The sequence below is a fragment of the Oncorhynchus tshawytscha genome, linkage group LG04, assembly GCF_018296145.1.
Source record: "Oncorhynchus tshawytscha isolate Ot180627B linkage group LG04, Otsh_v2.0, whole genome shotgun sequence".
NCBI lineage: Eukaryota > Metazoa > Chordata > Actinopteri > Salmoniformes > Salmonidae > Oncorhynchus > Oncorhynchus tshawytscha.
This window is the reverse complement of record NC_056432.1, coordinates 9,352,491-9,378,107: the sequence shown is the minus strand read 5'-3', so window position 1 is coordinate 9,378,107 and position 25,617 is coordinate 9,352,491. Positions and strand designations below refer to the sequence as shown.

General features: G+C 44.2%; 2 protein-coding genes across 11 annotated transcripts in view; both read right to left on the bottom strand.

Moving 5' to 3' along the window:
- Positions 1 to 3,804, bottom strand: part of LOC112249456 (bone morphogenetic protein receptor type-1B) — a 176,247-nt gene extending 172,443 nt beyond the window's left edge. Inside the window, exon 1 of the mRNA XM_042320298.1 lies at positions 3,437 to 3,804. The gene's annotated coding sequence lies outside the window, so the exon portion shown is untranslated. The remainder of the gene's footprint in view (positions 1 to 3,436) is intronic.
- Positions 3,805 to 3,957: 153 nt separating this feature from the next.
- Positions 3,958 to 25,617, bottom strand: part of LOC112246636 (PDZ and LIM domain protein 5) — a 137,795-nt gene continuing 116,135 nt past the window's right edge. For 8 of the 10 annotated variants that reach the window (XM_042320288.1, XM_042320287.1, XM_042320292.1 and 5 more), the window contains 7 exons: positions 23,823 to 23,900; positions 21,374 to 21,486; positions 11,141 to 11,345; positions 8,754 to 8,934; positions 7,667 to 7,787; positions 7,184 to 7,299; positions 3,958 to 6,675 (listed from right to left, as the gene is read on the bottom strand). In XM_042320288.1, the coding sequence (XP_042176222.1) occupies positions 6,583 to 6,675; positions 7,184 to 7,299; positions 7,667 to 7,787; positions 8,754 to 8,934; positions 11,141 to 11,345; positions 21,374 to 21,486; positions 23,823 to 23,900 (907 nt within the window). In that variant the 3' untranslated portion in view covers positions 3,958 to 6,582. The remainder of the gene's footprint in view (positions 6,676 to 7,183; positions 7,300 to 7,666; positions 7,788 to 8,753; positions 8,935 to 11,140; positions 11,346 to 21,373; positions 21,487 to 23,822; positions 23,901 to 25,617) is intronic. The other 2 variants (XM_042320291.1, XM_042320297.1) reach the window with 1 other exon arrangement.

The following is a 25,617-nucleotide window of genomic DNA, read 5'->3' as shown; positions in this document are numbered from 1 at the left end:
TAGAGGGCCCTGGTCAAAACGACCCTAGAGGGCCCTGGTCAAAACGACCCTAGAGGGCCCTGGTCAAAACGACCCTAGAGGGCCCTGGTCAAAACGACCCTAGGGGCCCTGGTTTAATGTAGTGCTATAAATAGGGAAAATTGTGCCATTTGAGATGCAGCCTTATAGCATCCAGGTTGACACTTTCCTTGAGCATCGTTGTCCTATGGTTAATTTGAATATGACCTTGAACCTTCCCAGAATGTTGCAGGATAGTAGGTTGGATTTGGAACATTCTCAACACATTGAAGGAATTTTACAACCAAAAAATATATAATTTCTTGGCATTTCAATAATTTTAACAGGATGTTTCCTAAAAGTTCATGCATCGTTACATTTAATTACATTTTTGGTAGTGTTCTAGGAACGTTCTCCAAATGGTTTGACATTGGCAATGTTGTCAAATAGTTCCAAAAACATCAATGAAAAAGGTTTGTGGGAATTTCAGTACTTCCTCATTATGTTTCCTACAGGTTTCCTCATGATTATATTTAAAGTCATGTTCTCAAATTGTTCAGAGAACTTTAAGAAACAATGTTCTTCTGTGGGAATGTCAGTACTTCCTCAGAACATTCCACACAAGTTCTCATGTGGTTGTATTTAATGCTATATTTTTACTATATTCTGGGACCGTTTTCAAAAATGGTGTGACTTAAGCAATGTTCTAAGAATGTAGGAAAGGGGGATACCTAGTCAGAATGATTTCAACTGAGATGTGTCTTCCACATTCAACCCAACCCCTCTGAATCAGAGAGGTGCGGGGGGCTGCCGTAGCCGACATCCACGTCATCGGCTCCCGGGTAGGGTTATTTTTATATCAGTTCTTGGCAATATTTTAGGAATGTTCTAAAAAAGATATGTAATTATATAAACAAGCTGTTAATTCCAGTCTCAGAACATGAAGAAAACTTTAGTAACTTTCAGATTACTATAGATTTCAGACACTATAGACAGGTTGGCTGACAACATCGCAAAGATTATGCGTGCGCATTGATGTGGCCTGAAGGCATGCGTTGTTATGCTTCTGAACGGTGTTAGTAACGTTCAGAAAACGCTCTAATAACGTTATTTAAAAACATATACTTTCCTTTCTCAGTATAAAACAAACATTTTGTTAAGTGTGTTCAGGTGTGTTAACCGTGCCCACTAATTGGCCACACCTGATCTTAATGAGTGCTTGTTTCCTTTGAAATGGGGTCTGTTAGACTAAAATGCAAGTAAATTACCATTTAATTTCTATCACAGAACCTGTTACACTTCAGTGCAACAGATTGAATAGAAGAAAAAAAACACTTTCAATAACCATAAAACTTCCACAAGATTTAGAGAATGTTCTCAGAGTGTCATTTCATTAACTTCCAATAACCGAATAATTTCCTCTCTCAGAGCATTAATAAAACCTCCCATTAAAACTTTCAAGGAACCAGAGTAAAACGTTCTCAGATCCTCCCTGCAACATCCCTAAACATTCCCAGAACAGGCAAAATGTTAACTTCTGTTCTCAGAATGTTTGAAAAACATAATGTTTTACTTGTCAAACACATATGTTCCAACAACTTCCAAGGAACCAAATGTGCTAGCTGAGATGTGCTGCAACCTGGTCTCAGACCATTTTGTATTATTCTGTATGTAAAGCCAACAACACAATTGAGTATATGTTACGTTTCTTACGGTATATATTCATTTCTGGATGTACATCATCAATTCCTTCTAATATGCTACGAATTTGCAAAACGTTTGACATGTTGTGAATCTGCAAAATGTACAATATGTTACGAACTTGCACAACATATGATATGTTACGAAATCCAATTTGTTTGGTTAATGTTAGCTAGATGGCTAGGTGACTAACGCTAATGTTAGCTAGATGGCTAGGTGACTAACGCTAATGTTAGCTAGCTGGCTAACTTTGGCTAGGCTAGGGGTTAAGGTTAGGAGTTAGGTTAAAGGGTTAGGGTTTGCTAAAAGGTTATGGTTGCTACATGCTCGTGTTATACACCCAACCAACCACCCTCTTTTTGTTAGCCTTAAAGGACAATTTCACCCAAAAAACGATTAGTCCGTTGTTGATATAGTCCCAAAATGTTTTGCATGTCAGCTATCAAATTTAAGATATGTATCTTTTAAGATACAGAAAAATCGCCTGTATAATGCCTTTTGCATCATATGTTGAAAACATTGTTTCTGACAAGCAAAACATTTTGGGACTTTATCAACAATGGATTAATGAAACAACTACAAAAAAATTGCTTTTGTTTGGAATTTTCCTTTAATTAAGGATCCAACCCTTTTTTCCCAATTTGCTCCTAAAATGACATACCCAAATCTAACTGCCTGTAGCTCAGGCCCTGAAGCAGGGATATGCATATTCTTGGTACCATTTGAAAGGAAACACTATGAGGTTTGTGTAAATGTGAAAGGAATGTAGGAGAATGTAACACAATAGATCAGGTACAGGATAATACAAAGGAGAAAAAAAACAGTTATTTTGTATTTTTTGTACCAACATCTTTGAAATGCAAGAGAAAGGCCATAATGTATTATTCCTGCCTAGGTGCAATTTAGATTTTGTCCGCTAGATGGCAGTAGTGCATGTGTACCATTTTAGACTGATCTGTATTTCTGTTCAAAATGTTGTATCAAGACTGCCCAAATGTGCCTAATTTGTTTATTAATAATGTTATGTTCAAAACTGTGCATTCTCCTCAAACAATAGCAATGGTATTCTCACTGTAATAGCTACTGTAAATTGGACAGTGCAGTTTGATTAACAAGAATTTAAGCTTTCTGCCAATATTAGATATATCTATGTCCTGGGAAATGTTGTTGTTACTTACAACCTCATCCTTATCGCATTAGCCTACGTTAGCGCAACAGTCCCATGGACAGGACACCGATCCCAAAGTTATAAGTGTATAATCTTCTGTAACCATACAAATTGCAACATGCCATACTAATTTTACATTCACAATGTTAAGTTTAGTCTATGAGACCAGGCTGTGTGAAAAGCAACATGCCATACTAATTTGATAACCCGAATTTACGTTCACAATATTACATTTAGTCTATGAGACCAGGCTGTGTGAAAAGCCTCATTTTAGTTGCATTATGTATAGAGCTCTGGAGATGTCATTGTAAGCTACTGGATATCTGAAACGCCATCAAAAAGTGTTATAGCAACAAAGTGTCTCAAACTGGGAGGGTAGGCTACATTTCTTGATTGTGTAAAATGCCAACTACTCAACTCCCGTGACTAAATAAACATGTTTTGCTGTTCTACCTGTGATTATCGCAGTACATTTCAGACTGATGAAGGCAGCAATTCGACTGTTCGAAATTGAAAAGCCTCCAGCTCACAAAGTAATTCAACTTTCTAGACCACATTTTTTGTTCTCACCTTACTCTCAGAATGACAGAACACTTTTGTAGTCAGCACCTCGGGAATCCACTACAAATGATACTCTTCTCAACACTAGAGGACCCGACCGTCCGTCTTTCCGTTCTGCAGTTGTCTCACGTTCGCATTTTTGAGTCAACAACCTCTCTACCTTGCCTCTCAAAAAAGCGTTACACTTCTTAAGAAATGCTCCATTCCTTCGCTCCAACTACCGACGTCTTGAAGAATTGCAGTTCAGAAAACAGCTTTTAAATTAAGCATGGTTAATGGTTCTCAAACCTCTACTCGGGGACCCCCAGACGTTTCACAATTTTGTTGTAGCTTTAACTAGCACACCTGATTCTCCTTGCTGATTGGTTGACAAGTTGAATGAGGAGTGGTAGCTCTGAAATAGATCAAATACATATGGAACGGCTGGGGGTCAACGCTACCTTGGCATTGAAGTAACCAATATCATCCATGTGTGCCAGTGGAACAGTCATGAAATGTGGATCTCAGATTTAAAAACACAAGTGACTGAATCAAATTTCAGGGGGGGGTTTATTTTTTCCTTTAGATGACATCATTATGCATTGAATTATGTGGTTCTCTTTATTCAGAAGACATAAATACAACCCATTGAGGGCCATGGTGGTGATTACATGACTCTTGTTAAAACAATGAACAGGAAGATGATTCCACTACACTATGCTTTTAAAGATGCATTATGTCATTTTTTTGGGGCAACCCGACCAAAGACATGTGAGTTATAGATCTGTCATTCTCATTGAAAACAAGTCTAAGAAGCGTTAGATGTTTTCTATGTGCATTATTTCTATGCTTACCATTCTTATGGTTTGTTTTTTGCTTCTTTTACTTTCAGTTTTGTACACCAGCTTCAAACAGCAGAAAATACACTATTTTTGGTTATGGAAAATATATTTCACAGCAGTTTAGATAGTACAATGATGCTCTACACAATGATACCTTGTTTTGTCACATAGGTGAACTATTATAATTTTTGCAACCAGGAATTGCATATCTAAAGGTGCGTATTGCACCTTTAGATATGCTTTTACAGGAATATTTTCACATCAATCTAATTAAAATATATGGTCTTAATTGATATGTTAAGATAACCAATAGGATTCCTCATGTGATTTTCACAAAAAGGGTAATAACCTAATTAGAATGTTATTTACATTATTTTTTAGTTACCTTAGTTCATTTAAAAAAATAATTTGATTGAGATAGACTAGTGAAGAGCAGACAGGAAATGAAGTACGGATGGCGAGGCAGAAAGGCAGCGGGTTGGATTTGAACACATGCCGACTCCGGTAGCCTACAGTGGGTTGTGTCTGCCAGTATCCACGACACAGGCATGTGAACGTTAAACCCTGTGAGAACCAGTGTTAGAAGATGTGCGGTGCTAAGTCATTCATGTAACAGTGACATATGCCATATGACAGGCCATACAGTTCAATCCAATGCTAATTGAGACCGCTGAGGTCAAAAGAGAAGGGTTGTTACACTCCATTACCAATGACAGGATTTCAGGATGTGAGAACTACAGTATGGACCAAGACCTTACTATAACCTTTTGGACTGACATTTTAATAATAACTGTGAAATAGAAGATATATAATAAATCAAGAGCTAAATTAAAAAAAATTAAAAAAATTTAATCACCATAGAATGACTTGGTTTATGTGACTTGGTTTATGTGACTTGGTTTATGTGACTTGGTTTACTCCTTGTCCTCTGCACCGTTCATCCATATCAACAACAACAAGATTCAATTATTAATTCTGTTGAGACGGAGTGATAGTGAAGTTAGATTAATACCAAGAGGCCACAGGAGGTTGGTGGTACCTTAATTGGATGAGGATGGGCTCGTGGTCATGGCTGGAGAGGAATAGGTGGAAAGGTATCAACAACATCAAACACGTGGTTTCCATGGTTTCCATGTGTTTGATACCATTCCATTCACTCCGTTCCAGACATTATTATGAGCCGTCCTCCTCCCCCAGCAGCCTCCACTGCAAGAGACTTCAGGGAAAAACAGACTAAGGAAAATGTCTTGATTTGTCCCCTCACTCTTCAGTTTTCTCTCATCCTCTCAGTGTAGGCATTTTCCGAGGGCAATGAAACAGCTAGCCTGTTTTTGTGCTCTTGCCAATTATATTGTCAAGGGAGACATGACATCACAATGAGTTACAAGGAGTTGGCATGATAGCAGAAACAGACTGGAACTCAGGCTACAAACAGCCCTTCAAAAATAGACTTCTTTTACAATCATTATTTCTCAAATCCCTTCATGTACAGTATGATGGGTAGCCAACAACAACAACTTGGCTTTTGGAAACGGTAATACAATAAGTTGAATGTAGATTCTATCACGTTGGTAGAAATGATATCAAACAGTCAAACCACCACATCTCAAAGCAGATGTTTTTGGGGGGGAGGAAAATTCCATGTATTTATTTTTTCAACTGGGACCAATTCTAACAGTTGAATGCACCATGGGCATGAGCATGGTTTAGCTTTAACGATATCCCCTCTACCGCTTTTCAAAACACTGTATTCTTTGAGATGTACATGTCAAATATACACATCGTTGATTCTGGCCATTCAAAACAAAACAAACGTATCGTTTTAGTCTAGTCTCATTGCGAGAGGCATCTTGCTCATGACAGCATACAGAAGAATGGTAGAATAGCACAATACTCCTATGGGGGGGGTATACATGGATAGATTTAGAGACAATAGAAATAGGAGTATAAGCACCCAACATATGATTATTATGACTACATATTCCCTATAATACTTGACACATATCAGGAAACAACACTTTATCCCCAGAACTAAACACCTCAGTTAGATAAAGTCCAGAAGATCAGAGTGATCTCCATGGATACAACCATGCTCTGGTCAAGAGTAGTGCACTACCTAGGGAATAGGGTACCGTTTGGGATGTATCCATGGAGATCCCTCTGATCTTCTGGACTTTCCCTGACTGAGGTGTTTAGTTCTGGGGATAATCTAAATATCATCAACAGTCATAATATAAGTTCCCCGTCTAGCCAAGCCTGCTTCCTCCAGCTCTCCTCTCGCCATCTGCTCCTTCTTCCTCCAGCTCTCCTCTCGCCATCTGCTCCTGTCCTTGCTCAGATTTTCACCACACTATGTGCATGTTTCCTGCACAAAGGCTTGTCCATTTTGGAGAAGAAGGCTTGACCTTCCAGAGTGGTGCAGCAGATCTGGAACACAGACATAGACACAGTTACAGATACAGACACATATACATGTGCATATAATTAAGCAATAAGGCCAGAAGGGGTGTGGTTTATGGCCAATATACCACGGCTAAGAGCTGTTCTTAAGCACAACGCAATGCGGAGTTACTGGATACAGCCCTTAGCTGTGGTATATTGGCCATATACCACAAACTCCCGAGTAGCCTTATGGCTATTATAAACTGGTTACCAACGTAATTAGAGCACTACAAATACATGTTTTGTCATACCTGTGGTATACGGTCTGATATACCACGGATGCCAGCCAATCAGCATTCAGGGCTTGAACCACTCAGTTTGAAAATACATAAAATAACTATATGCCATTTAGCAGACACTTTTTATCCAAAGCGATTTACAGTAGTGCATGCATACATTTTCGTATGGGTGGCCCCACTGAGAATCAAACTCACACCTTGCTCGACCAACTGAGCCACACAGCAACACACATACGCTGCAAGGTCTAACGTACCACACACACAAAACAGGTGTCATGCCAGGTGAAGCCCAAAGCCTCCAAGAACTTGTCCCCTGCCTCTATGGGGAACTCGCAACCATGGCAACCGGTACCAAAAAGGGAGTAATAGTCTGAAAAAAAGAGAAGAGTTAAGAATTAAACTCAGACTACTACTGAACTCAGACTACTACTGAACTCTAGACTACTCCTGAACTCAGACTACTATTGAACTCTAGACCACACCTGACCTCTAGACCACCCCTGAACTCTAGACTACTACTGAACTCTAGACTACTACTAAACTCAGACTACTACTGAACTCTAGACTACTACTGAACTCTAGACTACTTGTAAAACTGAAAAATCAGTCAGCCTGTGTGCGTCCCAATAATATCTCCTTATTCCTGAAGAGTACACTTGTTCACTACTTCACACACATTTTGAACACGGAAGGGAAGTGGGAGGAATGACAGATAATTGAGACATATGTGTGTTCACCTCTTTCACAGTAGGGCTCTCCATCCTCCAGGTGAAAGGTGTTGTTCCTAATGGGCTGCTGGCACGATGCACACAGGAAACAATGGATGTGCCAGGTCTGTTTCAGGGCATTGATCACTTCCTGCAAGGAAACCACAGACAATTACTAATCCAGCAAGTCCAGCTCATCATAACAGAGCCTTGTCAGTGACAAAGCTGCATGCGTGTGTGTGAATATTCAACCATCTACCCTGCCCTCTAATTGACCTTTCCCTATCCAGCACTTCTACTGATCTATAGGAAGGCCAGGCTGCCAGGTACTTATGGCCAGGCTACCGGGTGCTAATTGCCAGGCTGCCAGGTGATAATTGCAAGGCTTCTGGGAGCTAATTGTCTAACTGCCAGGTGATAATTGCCAGGCTGCCTGGTGCTGATAGCCAGGCTGCCAGGGGTATGGCCAGGCCACCGGGTGCTAAATTCCAAGCCGATGGGTGCTAAATGCCAGGCCGCCAGGTGCTAAATGCCAGGCAGCCGGGTGCTAAATGCCAAGCCGCTGGGTGCTAATTTTTACACATCTGATTGTAGAGCTTTTCTCCAGTTCTCCTTTCTTCTCTGCAGCGCATGACAGAGCTTAACACACACACTGATTTCCCACCATTCAGCTGTGAGAACTGGGGAGGTCATAGGGGGATAGACTAATGCTGGAATGAAGGAGGGAGAGGAATACGGAGGGATTAAGAATGAGGGAGTGAGAAAATGGGTTAAAGACAGAGGTAAGCTGGTTAGAAAGGGTGAGAAATAAAAGTATGAAGAATAAAGGGTTGAAAGAGGGTGAACGTCCGACGGGGGAAAACGAGGCCTCTTAGTGCCCAGTCGTGAATTGTCACTCCCATGTTTCCTCAAAGCCGCTCTGTCCTTTTCACGTCAGCATTTCAATCCAGTCAAAACAGAGGGTCACAGAATGATTGCCAGCCCTTGATAAAGAACCTGAGTTTTTCCTGGTCAGGTGACGCGGTCAGGAAAGACTGTGATGCTAACTGAAGCTGGTTAGCGGTAGAAAACCCTGAGTAGATCTAGCTTGCTTCGTAGGATACCCCTCAGGACTTACCCCAAGGATCTTCATCTGGCAGCGGCTACAGGAAGGTGCGAAGAAGTCCTCATAGCAGTGTTCACAGTAGACCGAGCCTTGCTCCTCCACGAAGCCAATGTCTGCCAGGGAGGTCCGGCAGTGGGCGCAGTTAAACTCCTCGGGGTGCCAGGACTTTCCCATGGCCACCAGGAATGGGCCTCTGGAGGAAGAAAACAGGTTTCATTCAGTTTAAAGGAGCATGATTGTATACCTCATAGGCATTATATTCAGCATCATACCAGTGTCTACATACTGTATGTGAAAGCCGAAAGGTTCGTAGTTTTGGAGTAAAAACTATAAGAAGAAAAGGTCCTAAGCAAATTACTCCCCTTTAAGATGAATTAAGTTCAATTAAATACAAATTACTCCCCTTTAAGATTAATTAAGTTCAACTAAATACACTGAAACTTTCACATTAGCATCTGAAGCAGCATTTTCTATCATACTCTCAGTTTAACTCTAACCCTTATTTTCCTTAACCATCACTGTTTGGACAGCAGTATTTTAGCTACTGTAATGTCAACAAAGCCTATTCACCTGCAAATAGGATGATTAGCTTATATGGGAAAACAACTGGGGGATATTTAATGCACACAATGGTCACTCTAAACTGTGTCGTAACCGACACTCTTTAGGCAGGAGCGGGATCTGCTACCCTATCCTCGGGGCGCAATGTAAGCCAACACCAGAGGAGATAGTCTTAGCTACCGGCCAATAACAGGCTGCTGAGAGCCATGAACTGTAAATAAGATGAGGAGAGAACCCGTTACTGAATCCCAAATGGCACCCTATTCCCTGTGTAGTGCACTACTTTTGACCAGAGCCCTATGTATTTTCCCTATGGGTCGTGGTCAAAAGTAGTGCACTACATAGGGAAAACAGTGCCATTTGGGACGCAGAGAGTGTGTTCTCCTCCTCCGCCACGGACTCTCATGTTCTATTCAACAGTCCTAACTCTGGGCAAATTAAAGAATGAACAAGATACCATCATTGGAGGGAGGGAGGGAGGGAGGGAGGGAGGGAGGGAGGGAGGGAGGGAGGGAGGGAGGGAGGGAGGGAGGGAGGGAGGGAGGGAGGGAGGGAGGGAGGGAGGGAGGGAGGGAGGGAGGGGGAGATTGAAAAAGAGAGAGAGGGCGTGAGAGAGAAAAATGAAGAGAGAGAAAGAGAGCGAGAGAAAAGAGAGAGAAAGACAGCGAGAGAGAGAGAGAGAGAAGAGCGAGAAAGAGAGTGAGAGAGAGAGATTGAGAGAGAACAGAGAAAGAAAGAGAGCGAGAAGGAGAGCAAAAGGGAGAGAGAGAGAGAAAGAGAGAGAGAGAGAGAGAGGGGGAGAGAGAGAGAGAGGTGTGTGCTGTGTACTATTTTCATTCATATTTTGGAATGATATAAGTGATCATATTATGTTTAGTTGAATATTGTAATTCTATTGAAATGGCTTTCAAAAGGCATTTCCCTCAGGCTCCAACTCTGTCCTGTGCTGTATGGTCCCCAACAAACAAACTAGAGGTGAGATAACCTACAAATGATCAATACCGACCGAACCAATAATTTATCGAGGGCATTCTACTAAAAAAATTATAATTTGCATTTACTAGAAGAATGTTATGTTCGAAATAAAAGAAGTCTGCTAATAGGCTATTGCTAACAGAACAACTGATAGCTACAACATTAAAATAAGTAGTAATAGTTTTAAGATTAGTATAAATAAGTAACTGGTCAATTGTGATACAGACTTTTGTCCATATTCCCCATCTCTAACACTCTCTCTCTCTCGCTCTCTTTCTCTCTCTCTCTCTTGCTTCTCTCTCTCTTTTCTCTCGCTCTCTTTCTCTTGCTCTCTTTCTCTCTCTCTTTCTCTCTCTCTCGCTCTCTTTCTCTCCATGTTTCTCTCTCCCCCTCTCTCTCTCTCGCTCTCTTTCTCTCTCCCCCTCTCTCTCTCTGCCCCTCTCTCTCTCTCCCCCTCTCTCGCTCGCTCTCTTTCTCTCTCTCTCTTGCTTCTCTCTCTCTTTACTCTCGCTCTCTTTCTCTTGCTCTCTTTCTCTCTCTCTCTCTCTCTCGCTCTCTTTCTCTCTCCCCCTCTCTCTCTCCCCCTCTCTCTCTCTCGCTCTCTTTCTCTCTCCCTCTCTCTCTCTCCCCCTCTCTCTCTCTCCCCCTCTCTCTCTCTCGCTCTCTTTCTCTCTCCCCCCTCTCTCTCTCCCCCTCTCTCTCTCTCGCTCTCTTTCTCTCTCCCCTCTCTCTCTCCCCCTCTCTCTCTCTCCCCCCTCTCTCTCTCCCCCTCTCTCTCTCCCCCTCTCTCTCTCTCGCTCTCTTTCTCTCTCCCCCTCTCTCTCTCTCCCCCTCTCTTTCTCTCTCTCTCCTCTCTCTCTCACCTGATGTCCATGTTGCAGTGGCCACACATGGGCGTGCGTGTCCCTGCGGGAATGTGTTCGGCCATCTGCACCAGAGTGTCCTGGTCTTTGGGATGGGGCTGGGGGGCCGGCCTCTCTGGGACAGGGCCCTTAGGGAGAACATTGGTGGTGCCGTTCCCCCTCACCCCAAAACATGTCTGAAGGCCTGGTTTAGGGAAACCTGAACCTACAGAATGACAAGCGGGTGGTAAGTTTACGCACTCATTCATTTCAACACAATCTACACAGAGTTCAGACACAGCTCAGATAGAGTTCAGACATGTTGAATGATGAATCATGAACATAAACATGTTGGGGGACATGGGGGAGGAAGTGTGTGAATGTGTGGATGAGTATGCGCACACGCATGCATCCCTGCACTTCTAGGTCTTTGTGTTCCAGGTGTCTTTTTGTTTTGTGTTATTCTCTGAGTTGACCTCTGAGTTGACCTCTGTGACCAAGTGACCTGGTCTAGGCAGCTGGCCGGATCAGGGAGGTAAAACCAACAGCACCAGTGAGCAAAACACAGAATCGATTGTTTCAAGCAGCAAGACATTCCAACAGCTCGCTGGAACACCTGGCCTAACAAGCTCCCCTTTGATCCCACTTTGGGGCTCCAGAAATGGAACAGTGTTGCAAATGCAGCTGGGATCGGAGGTCGATCGAAAGCGGTCAGACCTTGCAGACATCGCAACAGGCAGGCTAATCAGGGGTATTGAAATGAACGTCACAGCAGCAATCGATCAAAGTCACGGGCCATACGTGCAAGTCGGACAACAGTGACCTTCTTTGTCATGTCAAAACACATTAGTGAAAGAGAGAGCCTGTAAGTCAGTAGTTCTTCAGGACTAGACAACTCTAGTGGTGCCTGTAAGTCAGTAGTTCTTCAGGACTAGACAACTCTAGTGGCGCCTGTAAGTCAGTAGTTCTTAAGGACTAGACAACTCTAGTGGCACAGTGCTTGTTGGATTACTGTGTGAACTAGGCCTTTATTGGCACAGGTCCGAAGCAGCATAGCATTCATGTAAAAGCTGGTGGGAATGAGGTTGAGACTGGGGATGGGGATAGAGTTGGGCTGGGGCTGGGGATAGAGTTGGGCTGGGGCTGGGGATAGAGTTGGGCTGGGGCTGGGGATAGAGTTGGGCTGGGGCTGGGGATAGATTTGGGCTGGGGCTGGGGATAGAGTTGGTCTGGGGCTGGGGATAGAGTTGGGCTGGGACTGGGGATAGAGTTGGGCTGGGGCTGGGGATAGAGTTGGGCTGGGGCTGGGGATAGAGTTGGGCTGGGGCTGGGGATAGAGTTGGGCTGGGGCTGGGGATAGAGTTGGACTGGGGCTGGGGATAGAGTTGGGCTGGGGATAGAGTTGGTCTGAGGCTGGGGATAAAGTTGGTCTGGGGATAGAGTTGGTCTGGGGCTGGGACTGGGGATAGAGTTGGTCTGGGGCTGGGGATAGAGTTGGGCTGGGGATAGAGTTGGTCTGGGTATAGAGTTGGTCTGGGAGTTGGGCTGGGGCTGGGGATAGAGTTGGTCTGGGGCTGGGGATAGAGTTGGTCTGGGGATAGGGTTGGTCTGGGGCTGGGGATAGAGTTGGTCTGGGGCTGAGGATAGGGTTGGTCTGGGGCTGAGGATAGGGTTGGTCTGGGGCTGGGGATAGAGTTGGTCTGGGGCTGGGGATAGAGTTGGTCTGGGGATAGAGTTGGTCTGGGGCTGGGGATAGAGTTGGTCTGGGGCTGAGGATAGGGTTGGTCTGGGGCTGAGGATAGGGTTGGTCTGGGGCTGGGGATAGAGTTGGTCTGGGGCTGGGGATAGAGTTGGTCTGGGGCTGAGGATAGGGTTGGTCTGGGGCTGAGGATAGGGTTGGTCTGGGGCTGGGGATAGAGTTGGTCTGGGGCTGGGGATAGAGTTGGTCTGGGGCTGAGGATAGGGTTGGTCTGGGGCTGGGGATAGAGTTGGTCTGGGGCTGGGGATAGAGTTGGTCTGGGGCTGAGGATAGGGTTGGTCTGGGGCTGGGGATAGAGTTGGTCTGGGGCTGAGGATAGGGTTGGTCTGGGGCTGGGGATAGAGTTGGTCTGGGGCTGGGGATAGAGTTGGTCTGGGGCTGGGGATAGAGTTGGTCTGGGGCTGAGGATAGGGTTGGTCTGGGGCTGGGGATAGAGTTGGTCTGGGGCTGGGGATAGAGTTGGTCTGGGGCTGAGGATAGAGTTGGTCTGGGGCTCTAACCTTTATTCACAGCTCCCTCAGTAAATATATTTTTTTCTTATGGAGTGGAGTGTATACATCTTCAACAGAGGAGAAACTGCAAAGCGGCCAGCAAGCCTGGCTTTAATGGGATTAATGGAAAAATATGTCACGCTTAGCCCATGGAAAATAACACTCTTTTCTCACTAACAGACCGCAACAGAATTCACTTCAGCCTCAGTAAATCACCATTACACACTATAAGATTTCAAACCAAACATTTCTGTAAAAGGATAAAACCATATGAGTCAATCAAAATATCTAACACACCAGATTTAATTCAATGTATGTCCTAATCGTGAGTTTATTTTTAAACTATTTTCAGTTTAATGTGCATGCCATTAATTCCACTATGAGAGGAGCTTCATGCATCTTGCTCTGATTAACTTCTTCATTCAAAGAAAACAAATATATAAATTCGTACATACAGGCATCCACTGTTGGAAGTGGATGCTTTACTTTATGTATATTAAAGATACAAAAAATACATATACAGCACCAGTCAAAAGATTGGACACACCTACTCATTCCAGGGTTTATATTTATTTTTTCTATTTTGTACAATGTAGTGAAGACATCAAAACTATGAAATAACACATATGGAATAATGTAGTAACCAAAAAAGTGTTTAAAAAATGTAAAATATATTTTAGATTTTAGCTTCTTCAAAGTAGCCACCCTTTGCCTCGATGACAGCTTTGCACATTCTTGGCATTCTCTCAACCAGCTTCACCTGGAATGCTTTTCCAAAAGTCTTGAAGGAGTTCCCACATATACTGAGCACTTGTTGACTGCTTTTCCTTCACTCTGTGGTCCAATTCATCCCAAACCATCTCAATTGGGTTGAGGTCGGGTGATTGTGGAGGCCAGGTTATCTGATGCAGCACTCCATCACTCTCCTTCTTGGTCAAATATCCCTTACATAGCCTGGAGGTGTGTTGGGTCATTGTCCTGTTGAAAAACAAATGATAGTCCCACTAAGCGCAAACCAGATGGGATGGTGTATCGCTGCAGAATTCTGTGTTAGCCATGCTGGTTAAGTGTGCCTTGAATTCTAAATAAATCACAGACAGTGTCACCACCAGTGTCTCCGTCTTCAACATGGCGCCGACAGAGATGGTCATCCCGCTTTGCATTCTTAAGAAACTATGCAGTATTTTGTTTTTTTATGTATTATTTCTTACACTGTTACCCCAGGAAAACTTAAGTCTTATTACATACAGCCGGAAGAACTATTGGATATAAGAGCAACGTCAACTCACCAACATTACGACCAGGAATACGACTTTCCCGAAGCGGATCCTCTGTTTGGAGCATCACCCAGGACAATGGATTTTATCCCAGTAGGCGACCCAAAACAACGGCGCCGCAGAAGGGGCAGACGGAGGGGTCTTCTGGTCAGGCCCCGTAGACGGACACATCACTTACCACTCCCGAGTATACTAATCGCCAATGTCCAGTCTCTTGACAACAAGGTAGACAAAATTCGAGCAAGGGTTGCCTTCCAGAGAGACATCAGAGATTGTAACATTTTCTGTTTCACGGAAACATGGCTCACTCTGGATACGTTATCAGAGTCGGTACAGCCACCCGGTTTCTTCACGCATCGCGCCGACAGAAACAAACATCTCTCTGGTAAGAAGAAGGGCGGGGTGCATGCATTATGATTAACGAGTCGTGGTGTGATCATAACAACATACAGGAACTCAAGTCCTTTTGTTCACCTGACCTAGAATTCCTTACAATCAATTGCCAACCGCATTACCTACCAAGAGATCGCTCTATATTCACAGCCTTGTATATCCCCCCAAGCAGACACCTCGACGGCCCTGAAAAGACTTCATTGGACTCCATGAAAACTCGAAACCACATATCCTGAGGCTGCATTTATTGTAGCTGGGGCTTTTAACAAAGCTAATCTGAAAACAAGGCTCCCTAAATTTTATCAGCATATTGAATGCTCAACCCGGGCTGGCAGCATTCTGGATCATTGCTACTCTGCCTTCCATGAAGCATACAAAGCCCTCGCTAACACTCCTTTTGGCAAATCTGACCACGACTCCATTTTGTTGCTCCGAGCCTATAGACAGAAACTAAAACAGGAAATGCCCGTGCTCAGGTCTGTTCAACACTGGTCCGACCAATCTGATTCCACACTTCAAGATTGCTTCGATCACGTGAACTGGGATATGTTCAAGATAGCCTCAGACAACAACATTGATGTATACACTGATTCGGTGAGTAAGTTTATTACCAAGTGCATCAGTGATGTTGTACCCACGGTGACTATTAAAACCTTCCCCAACGAGAAACAGTGGATTGATGGCAGCATTCGCGCAAAACTGAAAGAGACGTATGTGGCAGGGTCTACAGTACAAAAAGAAAACCAGCCCCGTCGTGGACACCGACGTCTTGCTCCCAGACAAACTAAACCATTTCTTTGCTCGCTTTGAGGACAATACACTGCCACTGACACGGCCCGCTACCAAAACCTGCGGGTTCTCCTTCACCGCAGCCAACGTGGGTAAAACATTTAAACATGTTAATCCTCGCTAGCCTGCCGGCCCAGACGGCATCCCTAGCCTCGTCCTCAGAGCATGCGTAGACCAGCTGGCCGGTGAGCTTACGGACATATTCAATCAATCCCTATCCCATTCTGCTGTTCCCACATGCTTCAAGAGGGCCAACATGGTTCCTGTTCCCAAGAAAGCTAAGGTAACTGAGCTAAGACGACCATCTCTGTCGGCACCATGTTGAAGACGGAGACACTGGTGGTGACACTGTCTGTGATTTATTTATCGCCCCGTAGCACTCACTTCCGTCATCATGAAGTGCTTTGAGAGACTAGTCAAGGATCATATCACCTTCACCCTACCTGACACCCTAGACCCACTCCAATTTGCTTACCGCCCCAATACGTCCACAGACACAATTGCAATCACACTGCACTCTGCCCTAACCCATCTGGACAAGAGGAATACCTATGTAAGAATGCTGTTCATCGATTAAAGCTCAGCATTTAACACCGTAGTACCCTCCAAAATCGTCATTAATGAGTAGGTGTGTCCAAACTTTTGACTGGTACTGTATGTCGCAGTAGATGTGTAAAAACAATAATTCCATACATTTCTCAAGAAATCTATAGATCCAAAGCAGGGGAGGCTGCTGAGGAGAGGACGGCTCATAATAATGGCTGAAATGGAGCGAATGGAATCAAACACATTGAAACCATGGAAACCACGTGTTTGATGTTGTTACTACCTTTCCACTTATTCCTCTCCAGCCATGACCACGAGCCCGTCCTTCCCAATTGAGGTGCCACCAACCTCCTGTGAGTCACAGTTCTTACACATTTACCATAACATATACACTGAGTATACAGAAAAATAGGAACACCTTCCCAATATTGATTTGCACCCCCGTTCGCCCTCAGAATAGCCTCAATTCGTCGGGGCATGGACTCTATAAGGTGTCAAAAGCATCCCACAGTAAATTGGCTGGAGGACCATTCTTGATACACACGGGAAACTGTTGAGCGTGAAAAACCCAGCAGTGTTGCATTTCTTGACTCACTCAAACCAGTGCGCCTGGCACATACTACCATACCCCATTCAAAGGCACTTGAAGGTTTAGTCTTGCCCATTCACCCTTTGAATGGCACACATATACAATCCATGTTTCAATTGTTTCAAGGTTGAAAAATCATTCTTTCAGCTGTCTCCTCCCCCTTCATCTACACTGATTGAAGAGACGGCCTACAGGGAGGAGGTGAGGGCCCTCGGAGTGTGGTGTCAGGAAAATAACCTCACACTCAACGTCAACAAAACTAAGGAGATGATTGTGGACTTCAGGAAACAGCAGAGGGAACACCCCCCCATCCACATCGATGGAACAGTAGTGGAGAGGGTAGCAAGTTTTAAGTTCCTCGGCATACACATCACAGACAAACTGAATTGGTCCACTCACACAGACAGCATCGTGAGGAAGGCGCAGCAGCGCCTCTTCAACCTCAGGAGGCTGAAGGAATTCGGCTTGTCACCAAAAGCACTCACAAACTTCTACAGATGCACAATCGAGAGCATCCTGGCGGGCTGTATCACCGCCTGGTATGGCAACTGCACCGCCCTCAACCGTAAGGCTCTCCAGAGGGTAGTGAGGTCTGCACAACGCATCACCGGGGGCAAACTACCTGCCCTCCAGGACACCTACACCACCCGATGCTACAGGAAGGCCATAAAGATCATCAAGGACATCAACCACCCGAGCCACTGCCTGTTCACCCCGCTGTCATCCAGAAGGCGAGGTCAGTACAGGTGCATCAAAGCTGGGACCGAGAGACTGAAAAACAGCTTCTATCTCAAGGCCATCAGACTGTTAAACAGCCACCACTAACATTGAGTGGCTACTGCCAACACACTGTCAATGACACTGACTCTACTCCAGCCACTTTAATAATGGGAATTGATGGGAAATGATGTAAATATATCACTAGCCACTTTAAACAATGCTACCTTATATAATGTTACTTACCCTACATTATTCATCTCATATGCATACGTAGATACTGTACTCTATATCATCGACTGCATCCTTATGTAATACATGTATCACCAGCCACTTTAACTATGCCACTTGGTTTACATACTTATCTCATATGTATATACTGTACTCGATACCATCTACTGTATCTTGCCTATGCTGCTCTGTACCATCACTCATTCATATATCCTTATGTACATATTCTTTATCCCCTTACACTGTGTATAAGACAGTAGTTTTTTGGAATTGTTAGTTAGATTACTTGTTCGTTATTACTGCATTGTCGGAACTAGAAGCACAAGCATTTCGCTACACTCGCATTAACATCTGCTAACCATGTGTATGTGACAAATAAAATTAGATTAGATTAGATTAGATTTGATTTGATTTGAAGTGGACAGAGCAGGTGTTCTTAATGTTTTGTACACTCAATATATGTGTATTCCACACTATGTTGAGTAAAATATCGGAGTATAATGTTTGTATGGAGGTCAACCCCAATGCATGTTCATGCCATCTTAACCAATCAACTGCATTGCATTTTAAAACGACTTTGACTACCACCACCGATTTCTGGTATGCTAGCTATGCTATCACCTTATACTAACAGAAGTTAGCATTTAGCAGTCACTTCTTCTAAATGTGAAAAGGGACAACTTCTAAATGTTATGCAGCGAAAACAGCCAAATATATCCATATCTGACCTTAGTAACCACAATGTGGGTCTGTTACAATACATCAATCATGACTGATTTGACAAATATACACTTTGTTAGATCAGATTTGTTGAATATGTGCCCTTATTCTGTGCCACATCGTCTGGATTCCATTGACCTCTTCACCGCATAGGCAGGTACAGCAGAATTATACCATGCCTTTTTGATGTGACATAGAGTACCGTAGCTCCCGAGTGACTCAGCGTCTAAGGCACTGCATCTCAGTGCTAGAGGCGTCACTACAGACCCTGGTTTGCTTCCAGGCTGTGGGAGTCACATAGGGCAGCCCAGAGTCGTCTGGGTTTGGCCAGGGTAGGCCGTCATTATAAATAAGAATTTGTTCTTAACTGACTTGCCTAGTTAAATAAAGTTTTTTTTTTTAAAGCTACAGTGCTTTCAGGTGGGCATGTGAGAAATTACTCTAAACAGTATACCTCCATAGTAACTTACACTACATGACCAAAAGTATGTACACACCTGCTCGTCGAACATCTCATTCCAAAATCATGGACATTCATATGGAGTTGGTCTCCCCTTTGCTGCTATAACAGCCTCCACTCTTCTGGGAAGGCTTTCCACTAAAATTGCTGTGAGGACTTGCTTCCATTCAGCCACAAGAGCATTAGCGAGGTCGAGTACTGATGTTGGGCGATTCAGGCCTGGCTCACAGTCGGTGTTCCAATTCATCCCAAAGGTATTCGATGGGGTTGAGGTCAGGGCTCTGTGCATGCCAATCAAGTTCTTCCAACACCGATCTCGACAAACCATTTCTGTATGGACCTCACTTTGGGCATGGGGGCATTGACATGCTGAAACAGGAAAGGGCCTTCCCCAAACTGTTTCCACAAAGTTGGAAGCACAGAATCATCTAGAATGTCATTGTAGGCTGTAGTGTTAAGATTTCCCTTCACTGGAACTAATGGGCCCAAACCATGAAAAACAGCCCCAGACCATTATTTGTCCTCCACCAAACTTTACACTATACTACTACTACTATACTATACATTGGGGCAGGTAGCGTTCTTCTGGCATTCACCAAACACAGATGATGAAGCGTGATCTATTACTCTAGAGAACGCGTTTCCACTGCTTCAGAGTTCAATAGCGACGAGCTTTACACCACTCCAGCCGACGCTTGACATTGCGCATAGTGATCTTAGGCTTGTGTGCGGCTGCTCGGCCATGGAAACCCATTTCATGTAACTCCGGACGAACCGTTCTTGAGCTGACGTTCCTTCCAGAGGCAGTTTGGAACGCGGTAGTGAGTGTTGTAACCAAGGACAGACGATTCTGCTCTAGCAGGGCAGAAATGTGATGAACTAACTTGTTGGAAAGGTGTAATCCTATGATGGTGCCATGTTGAAAGTCACTGAGCTCTTCAGTAAGGCCATTCTACTGCCAATGTTTGTCTATGGAGATTGCATGGCTGTGTGCTTGATTTTATAAACCTCTCAGCAACGGGTGTTACTGAAATAGCAGAATCCACTCATTTAAAAGTGTGTCCACATATAGTACACACCCACTCACTCAGTTTACACACACACACACCCACTCACTCAGTTTACACACACACACCTACTTACACAGTTTACACACCACACACACCCACTCACACAGTTTACACACACACACCCACTCACACAGTTTACATACACCCACACACACACACCACACACACAGCTTACACATACAAACACACACTTACTCAGTTTACACACACACACCCACACACACACACACACCCACTCACTCACTTTACACACACACACACACTCACTCAGTTTACATACACACACCACCCACTCACTCAGCTTACACACACACACACACACACACACACACACACACACACACACACACACACACACACACACACACACACACACACACACACACACTCACATTACACACACACACCCACTCACTCACTCAGTTTACACGCACACACACACCCACACACCCACACACACACACACACACACACACACACACACACACACACACACACACACACACACACACACACACACACTATACACACACACACCCACTCACACAGTATACACACACACCCACTCACACAGTATACACACACACCCACTCACACAGTATACACACACACACACACACACACACACACACACACACACACACACACACACACACACACACACACACACACTCAGTTTACACACACACACCCACTACACAGTTTACACACACACACCCACTCACTCAGTTTACACACACACACCCACTCACACAGTATACACACACACCCACTCACACAGTATATACACACACACACACACACACACACACCACACAGTATACACTCACTCACTTTACACACACACCCACACTCACTCAGTTTACACACACACACACACACACACACACACACACTCACTCAGCTTACACACACACACACACACACACACACACACACACACACACACACACACACACACACACACACACTCAGTTTACACACACACCCACTCACACAGTATATACACACACACCCACTCACACAGTATAGTTTACACACACACCCACTCACACAGTATACACACACACCACACACACCCAGTTTACACACACACACACACACACACACACACAGTATACACACACACACACACACACACACACAGTTTACACACACACACACACACACACACTCACTCAGTTTACACACCCACCCACTCACACAGTTTACCCTGAGTGGTGGTAAAGGTGATGGAGTTGCTGGGGCTGCCAGCAGGTCCTTTGGTCATGGTCTTGACTGCAGACAACATGTGAGAACTGGTGTCTGGCTCCTCCACCTCCTCACTGCAAGGAAACATGAAAGAGAGGGTTAGTCATACCAGTCTGTCTGACACCTAGCTCCAAGTCCTCCTGACTTCAGAGTCTGGAAAGGCTCCATGTTGTTGTAGGTAAGATGCGTCGCTAATGAAGAGGGGCTGTGTTTTTTACTGATTCTTCTACTGCTTCTCCTCTGTCTATTTCTCTCTCAAACACCCACAGGCACACAAAGCCCCCGAGCGTCGCCCTCTTCCAATACAACTGTTGGATTTTCAAATACAAACAACGAAAGGTATCAAGCCCCCGGGGAGTAGAAAGAAAGGTTGGAGAGAAGCAACCGAAGCTCAGGCCAACTTCTGTGTGAATACTGCAAGAACAACAGACTTGTATCCAGACCAGTGTGTCACAGCTGTCCTTCGCCGTGTACTACAATAGTCATACCAGCTCACACACATCACGTTTCCACTATGTACAGCTCTAGGATCAGTTTCCCTCTCCGACAATCCTTACATTAAGCATTAGTGGGGAAAATGTTAAACTGACCCAAGATCAGCATCTAGGGGTAACTTCACCCTATTAGTAGCACCAACATCATACTTCTATCTGGTGTTTTTCAGCGTTAATTGGTCACCAGAAAAAACTCATGTTTTTAGTGCCCATAACTGTAGTACACTACATTTTGTTCACTCGGAAGTAGAAGAGTTTCCCACTTCATGTCAAGACACATCCAAGAACACCAGAGTGCTGATGGAGGGCAGACACATCTCTTACCTCCTAATGTCTTGTGCAGGCCTCTACTCTGCCTGATGACCATTTCAATGAGTCGTCTATGACGGGTCGCTGTGTGTGAGGAACTCAGATACTTGGGTGGGCCCAGAAAAAGACCCATTGAATACTACAGCCATGATGTACAGTAGTGCCATGCCAACTGCTGAAGTTGCTGAAGCTGGATCTCTAGTCTGTCTCCACCATGTCTGCTTATGGTTCCCCGAGGAGCTGAGTGTTATGGCAACAGCGGCCGCCTTGGTTACTGAGATGAGGAGGTCGGTTGTCCACGGTGACCCAGCACTTGTGTATGGAGCTGGCATCACACCAAAGGAGCTGCTACTGTATGTTACCAGCTGCCCTGGCTCTGTATTGACACACCTCATTGAAACGCTGAAGCCAGCTCCACCATGGAATGATCCCTGCACAGCTGAACTGTAATGTGTAGTGTGAAGTTTCCCCTAGATGCTGATCTTGGGTCATTTCAGCATTTCCCCCTCTAATGGTTAAGGTTAGGATTGTGGGAGGGGGAAGATCAACATCAAATCAAATCAAATTGTGTTTGTCACATGCGCCGAATACAACAGGTGTAGTAGACCTTACAGTGAAATGCTGAATACAACAGGTGTAGTAGACCTTACAGTGAAATGCTGAATACAACAGGTGTAGTAGACCTTACAGTGAAATGCTTACTTACAAGCCGTTAAGAAACAATGAAGTTTTAAGAAAAAATAAGTGTTAAGTAAATGTTTTTTAATTACAGTAGCAAATAATGAAATAGCAGCAATAAAATAACAGTAGCGAGGTTATATACAGGGGGTACCGGTACAGAGTCAATGTGCGGGGGCACCGGTTAGTCCAGGTAATTGAGGTAATATGTACATGTAGGTAAGGGTAAAGTGACAATGCATAGATAATAAACAGAGAGTAGCAGAAGCGTAAAAGTGGGCGGGGGGCAATGCAAATAGTCTGGGTAGCCATTTGATTAGCTGATCAGGAGTCTTACGGCTTGGGGGTAGAAGCTAAGAACTCTTTTGGACCTAGACTTGGCGCTCCGGTACCGCTTGCCGTGTGGTATCAGAGAGAACAGTCTATGACTGGGGTGGCTGGAGGATTTGACCATTTTTAGGGCCTTCTTCTGACACCACCTGGTACAGAGGTCCTGGATGGCAGGAAGCTTGGCCCAGTGATGTACTGGGCTGTTCACACTACCCTCTGTAGTGCCTTGCGGTCGGAAGCCGAGCAGTTGCCATACCAGGCAGTGATGCAACCAGTCAGGATGCTCTCGATGGTGCAGCTGTAGAAATTTTTTAGGTATCTGAGAACCCATGCAAAATATAGTCCACAATCATCTCTGATTCTAGATCTGTACCTAAGGGGAAAACTTCACCCCGGAAGTACTGTAGTGCTTGGACCTTTTTGCATCATCGGCCTGAACCACACAATGTCTCCCTCATTGTTCAAATGATGTCTGATGTGCACTTCTGTGTAGATACACTAAGGAGAGGATTCACAGAGAAAATACTGTAACGCATGCATACTAGCGCGTACACACACTAACTTTGTTATATTCATACAAAATTAAATTCCATGTTTACCTAAAGATATAGACAGCATTGACAGGAGAGGAGAGGTTGGGGTCACCCAGATCAGTGACTGATTGGTGCCAGGAGACTCTTGGACAGAGAAAGAAGGGAGGATGAGGAATGAAAGAGAGGAATTAAAAGGAAGATGAGGGGTGAAACAGGGATGACAGAATAGGATGCACACCACAGTGGGTTAAATGATGGTTATTCACCATGGTTACCTACAGTGGGTTAAATGATGGTTATTCACCATGGTTATCTAGTGGGTTAAATGATGGTTATTCACCATGGTTATCTAGTGGGTTAAATGATGGTTATTCACCATGGTTACCTACAGTGGGTTAAATGATGGTTATTCACCATGGTTACCTACAGTGGGTTAAATGATGGTTATTCACCATGGTTACCTACAGTGGGTTAAATGATGGTTATTCACCATGGTTACCTACAGTGGGTTAAATGATGGTTATTCACCATGGTTACCTACAGTGGGTTAAATGATGGTTATTCACCATGGTTATCTAGTGGGTTAAATGATGGTTATTCACCATGGTTATCTAGTGGGTTAAATGATGGTTATTCACCATGCTTACCTACAGTGGGTTAAATGATGGTTATTCACCATGGTTACCTACAGTGGGTTAGTTTATGGTTATTCACCATGGTTACCTACAAATGTGGGTTACCTACAGTTTAAATGATGGTTATTCACCATGGTTACCTACAGTGGGTTAATTGATGGTTATTCACCATGGTTATCTAGTGGGTTAAATGATGGTTATTCACCATGCTTACCTACAGTGGGTTAAATGATGGTTATTCACCATGGTTACCTACAGTGGGTTAGTTTATGGTTATTCACCATGGTTACCTACAGTGGGTTAGTTTATGGTTATTCACCATGGTTACCTACAGTGGGTTAGTTTATGGTTATTCACCATGGTTATCTAGTCCAACAAATCTGTGTCACTGTGCTTAACTGTGTAGCTTCTTTCCTCGCAAATCATTACTGAATCTCAGATCCTCGCATCCACTAGTGACCGCCCGCTTGACAACGTTTCAGCCAGTAACGGTAGAGAAAAAGTATTTGATAGCACCAGTGGAGACATTTCAAGCTTTGGAGTGAGGTTACAAAGCTATCCCCTTTCCCCTGTTTAGTTTGGTGTCACATCGTTAACAGCAGTGGAGACAGTGGGCACTACACTGCACATGTATGTAAAGAAAAAAAACGTTTTAATTGGACAAGCCGGCTTGTGCCAAGTTCGTTACATGAGAAATATTATCTGAGCAACACATTTCAAGTATCTAAGTAGTTACCAACAAGAGGTGACCAATGTATCTCATAAACACATTTCAACTACACAGGACTGTCATTCTAATAACAAAGATGTCAGATGTCCAACTGCTTCTCCTGATACCCCACCTGCATACACACACACACACACACACACACACACACACACACACACACACACACACACACACACACACACACACACACACACACACACACACACACACACACACACACACACATTGACACACACACGCAGGCGCGCACAGTATACCCCCCACACATATACACACACACGCACACATACAATATACGGAAATAAACCACAAACACATGCACACACACACATACAGTATACCCACACACAAGCAGTATATACACACACACACACAGATGGACTTGTATGAGCGTGGCTATTTCCTGGGCAAATGTCAGATCTCACATACTGCCACACTTGTTCTAAACACTTCTGTATGCCTACTGTCACGTTTGAACTCAGCCAAAATGCGTCTC